Below are 5210 nucleotides of genomic sequence, written 5' to 3'. Positions count from 1 at the left end.
ATTTGTTTGGGAGTGTACTGAGCCATAAGGAAAATAATTGATAAAGGGGCTTACCTTATTTAATTTTTCAGAAAATTATTTATGCCCTTCCTGAGCCATATAAATTCAGCATTACAAATATACTCCTGGTGTAACCCCCCCCCCCCCCCCAAAAAAAAAAAAAAAAAAAAAGAAAAGAAAAAGTTGTAATGGTACTCTTAAGATTCATTTGGATGAATAACTTAGAAGGACAGGATACGAGGAGTTTTTATCCCTCAATAAAATACTTATCTAGTTAAGCTTATTAATCATCGTAGTAATAATATATGTAGTCTTGATCTATAGTTTGCAATATGGTTTTCATAGAGGGACACACTTACAGATCATGTGTTGTGCTGAATTGACCTCTGTTTGTTGTTATTATTGATGTATAATGATGTCGAGTCAAAGAAAATTTGGTGATATCCGTTAGGCCATCGGTATGTTTAATTTAATATTATGTATTCTGGTAGTCTTCCTCCTAATGTTGTTTCTTCTAAATTCCATTGCCTCAATGCAGAATCCCGATCCCTCAGTTTTCCAACCCAATAAAATAAATAAACAAATAAATAAAAAGAAGAAGAAGAAAAAACTAAAGAAATAAAAAGTCTAGCATATGATATCATCTCTTTATCACAAACACTTGCTGATTCCCTATTGTCTTGACTAACTAAGATTAATGTCCTTCTGATTTGGGTTGGTATAGTCTATTAACTTCTCTTCCGTTGCAAAGAAAAACTTACCCCTGTTATTCTGCTCTTGAATTAGAAATGCATTCGGTGTTTATGGGTATGATTTGCTTATTGGGGTAGATATTCCTCCATTATGCGTGCGTACGTCTTGTATTAAAATTTTGTTTTTTGCATGCAGGCCCTGGTTTGAGAAAACAACACCCACAAGCTTCCTGCTGATCAACGCTGCAGACGTGAGAATCTTTCCTATTTGCATGCCGGTCTTGCCATCATAAGATTTCGAATTGCTAAGCAATGACCTTCTTCTTTTCTTTTCTTTTTTTTATTGGAATTTTTGCAGGGCACCAGGCAAAAAACCCAAGAAGTGAGCAAAATAGAAGAAGCTGTTAACTACTACCAGTAGAGCTGTTGAGTGTCTTTTTTGATGTCCGTGAATTGTTTTTGTTAAAACTATGTTATTTCAGAAGCTTAATTTTGTAGTTCGTTTCTATGTTACGGTATTTGCTACATCTTAGTTTTCTGTATGCCCATTTATTTCATGTGATGTGATGGAATTGTGTAGTGTTTCTTAATATTGATGACTGGAGCTAATTACTAGGTCAGTGCTTATTGATTAGCTCCTTCATTTCCATTGACGTAGGAATTGGCTCTTCACCTTGCTGAATGAGACGAAGGGGGCCAAAAAAAAAAAGAAGAAATCTGGCAAATATGATGTAATTGCAAGGGTTTGACCTTGAAATGCTGTAATTTTGAGATTCTTGATTGTAATTTTACATCATATAATCTGTAGCAATGATTTCTTAGGGTTCTAATTGGTAGGAAGATCCAAAGCAAGTACTACAAACCAGCAAAACGGAGATTACTTGTTCAAAGATTTTGGGATCACTAATTTAACTAAAAATCATCAATTTGAGGCTGATGTACGAACTTCAGGGTCCCTCTCTGTAACAAAATGTAATCAACCCAGTTTTAAATGAATATTTACATATTTTAAATTAGGGAAAAATGCTTCCAGCCCCCAAAACTAATGAAAACAAGCTTCCCCCTCCCAAGACTTTTTCAACGCTCTCAAAACCCCCAAATTCGTAACAAATATGCACTGAGCCCCCAAAACACAAAGACCAAGAGTATTAAAATTTGAAGACCATAATACCCTTTCTCTCTCTCTTTTTCTTTCTTTATCTGTGATGATTTGAAAGGGTTCCTCCGTCCCTTTCCCCGATGGCGGCCGTCATCATGTCCCTCAGCAGGGTCCCCACCTCCGCGATGAGATTGCCCCCTCTGCCGTCAACCTCGCCGTCACGAGCATCGCCCCGCGCACCGGTATCCTCCCAGGATCCACATCAGCCTCCCCAACCTGGGCCCCACCATAGTAAAGCTGGAGAGAACGAAGCATAGTTAGGGTTTTTGATGAGGAGGTCGAGGGTCATGTTGAGCTCCACGCGGATGGCCGGGAACGTGACACGTGGAGAGACGCCGGTGACGGCGAGGATGAGCAGGAGGAGGTGATGAGCAAGAGGAGGATGACGAAGTTTACGGCGGCGGTCGTGGTGCATGTGCGTCGGATTTTCAAAACCTGGATTTTGTTTTAGGTGGTGGGCACTTGCTGTGATTTCGTGGCTTCCTCGGTTCGTTTTGAGATTGAGGAGGTGCAAGAAGGAAGTGGGTCATGTTAGTGATTTTAATATTTTTTTTATTTTTTGAAGGGTTAATTGAGGAGGTGGAAGAAGGAAGTGGGTCCTGTTAGTGATTTTAATCTTGTTTTTTTTGTTTTTTGAAGGGTTAATTGTTGGTAATTTTCTTTTTTCTTACTGATTTTTTGTAAGATTCGGAAACATATATAACAATATATTTTTAGAAAATGAATATTTCACTTTTAATTTTTAGGGAAATTATAATAATATTTCACTTTTAATGAGATTTTCAAAAGCCAAGTGATTTACGCGTTGGTTGTGAAGGTTACGCGTCGCTTGTTAAGGTTACGTGTTGCTTGTTAAGGTTACGTGTTGGTTGTTAAGGTTACGGGTTGCTTGTTATGGTTACGGGTTGATTGTTAAGAAATTTTTGCATGGAACTGATGATGGCTACGATATTCTACAAACCTTATTCCGGGTTACGGGTAACCTTATTGCTAAGAGCCTAAGAGCCTTGTTGCCAAGGTTACGTGTTTGTTGTTTAGATTACGGGTTTGTTGTTAATGTTACGGGTTTGGTTGTCAAGGTTGCCGAGCCACCTTAGGGTGGTTCGGTTCGGGCCGAGTTCCCCCAGGTGCGCTGGTTTTGTCGTTTTTCGTTGTTTCCGGTTGTTTTGTTCGTTGTTCGGTTGTTTTGTTGATTTGTTAACTTGATTCCGGATTTGGCAGTAAACTCAGTCGGTGTTTGAGTTCAAATCCACTTTGTTGGAAGACCCGTCGACTCCCCGAACCACTAACGTTGTTCACATGCAGTTCGTTAGCTTTGTAGCCTCTTTAGTTCGTTTCGTTGCTTGAACGTTCGTCGATTTGTCGAATCATCGCGCCGAGCTGTGTCAAGGGACCTATAAGCAGTTTTATACGCCTACAACCACGTTTTCCCTAGGAGGGATTTGTTCTCTAGCTTTTAGGAGTTGGAAAGAGAGGATGTTGTGCTCATGGGTAATGGACATGCATGCTCTGTTGGTGGTATTGGTATCGTTCGGATTAAGATGCGTGACGGGATGATGCGAGAGTTGGATGAAGTGATGTTCGTTCCATAATTAAAGATGAACATCATTTCACTTGGAGCTTTGGAAGCAGCAGGCTATAGGGTGACCTTGGTAGATGCATGTTTGAAGGTCATATTAGGGTTCATGATTGTGATGAAGGGTGTTAGAATGAGCAATTTGTATTATTTACTCGGAAGCATGGCGATTGATAGGAAGATGATGACTTTATCAGATTCGGGTAGACTGTGGCGATGTTTGATGCTGGGTTATTTGATTGGTAATATTGTGCATAGGTTGTTGAGGAGTGTTTTGACCTACAGTTTGAAGTCCTGTGAACCCATTGGTATGAGAAAGAAGACCGGGGTGGAGTTTAGCACTTCTATCCATCATTCGAGGGGTTTACTGAGGGGTGTTCATTCAGGCATTCGGGGGCCTTCCAATGGAGCATTATTAGGAGGTAATATGTATGTGGTTTCCATAGTTGGGGATTGCTCTAGGCATTAGTAGGTTGCAACCAAGTCCCGTTGGTGTGAAGTCCTAGAAGCCCGTAACAAATAGAGGAAGTGTGTTGGTAGAAAGGTAACCCGACGTTCTGATTATGGTAGGGGTTCTTTCTTGCGTTTGTGCCAAGCTCACGACAATAGGAAACACTTCATTGGTGTGAAAACTTTGAGGTGACGAGGTGAGATGGCAGATTTAGGGAGCTGTTCCTTACTGGAGGAGGATCGATGTTTGATGTCGAGCATTGGCATTGGTGTGCGGGCTACGATATGTTTGGGCCATCTTATGTATAGGTTTTCTACTGCTACATGTAGAGATATGGGATCTGGTGGAGCTGCTTTAGATTTTGGTTTGCGTTGAATGTTTGGCTACCCAGCACTTGGTCACATTGTGGATGTGAGATTTGATCCGATAGCACATTTGGGAGTCAAAGGCGTGTTTGATTATCAAGTATTGATTTTTGACTTTGTTCTGAGTAGATATGTCATGTTTGACTCTCGGCAGGTAGAGAGTGGCGATCAGATCTTTAGGACATCACAGCGGGTGGAGAATGAAGCTACTCCACGTTGGGTGAAGACTCCAGATCATACTGTATTATTTGGGATTCTAGCTAATGTGGCACAGATTGAGAATCATGTTGTTTCGAATGCAGATGATAGGTTGATCGATTCGAGTGTAGCTAATAGATGGAGTCTGGATATGACCATTGGTTCATCTCAGGTGGAGATGTTTGGATTGTTTCAGTTTGGGGCCATTAGAGGTGCTATTAGCTGTAGACTTAATCGTTATATTGGAGAAGAGTTGTGAACTCTTCTAGTAGATTAAGGCATTTGGAGACCATTTGGGTGAACTACATGAAGGCTTGATTCCTTAAGCAAGAGGATACGTAGGCAGTCAATTTTGATGCAGCCGATTTGGTGAGAGACATCGACGTTTGGGAGAGTATTCGCACTCCAGTTTGGGTCTCGACTTGTTATGGATTAAGTCCGTTTTCGTGAATAGTTTCACTTCACATTGGACGCAATAAGTGAGGCATTTGGTTTGATTGGTGTCAGCTCAGTTTTGGAAGAAATTTCACCGAGGTGGAGAATTGAAGAAACTGCGAAGAAGTTTGGTGAAGAACGGGTGTTGGGATCCGCAGGAGTCAGTTTGGGAGCTACGCGGTCGACCACAGCGCAAGGTCGGTCAATCGCGAATGTGCACAGACTCTAGGAGGAGTCTAGATTTGGCGCAGTCGACCGCCACGGTCAACCACGAGACCCTGTAGGATATTTTTGGGCTCTATCGTTTGTCGCGATTGACTGTCACGGTCGACCG

At 41.3% G+C, this 5210-nt stretch overlaps 1 protein-coding gene across 1 annotated transcript in view; it reads left to right on the top strand.

The window, feature by feature from the left end:
- LOC109831848 (60S ribosomal protein L19-1) overlaps positions 1 to 1284 on the top strand; it is a 3414-nt gene extending 2130 nt beyond the window's left edge. Inside the window, exon 4 of the mRNA XM_020399307.1 lies at positions 887 to 1284. Coding sequence (XP_020254896.1) covers positions 887 to 929 — 43 coding nt within the window. The 3' untranslated portion in view covers positions 930 to 1284. The remainder of the gene's footprint in view (positions 1 to 886) is intronic.

The sequence above is a fragment of the Asparagus officinalis genome, chromosome 2 (assembly GCF_001876935.1).
Source record: "Asparagus officinalis chromosome 2, Aspof.V1, whole genome shotgun sequence".
Lineage (NCBI taxonomy): Eukaryota > Viridiplantae > Streptophyta > Magnoliopsida > Asparagales > Asparagaceae > Asparagus > Asparagus officinalis.
Note: the sequence above shows the minus strand (reverse complement) of the source record. Positions and strands in the feature narration are given on the sequence as shown.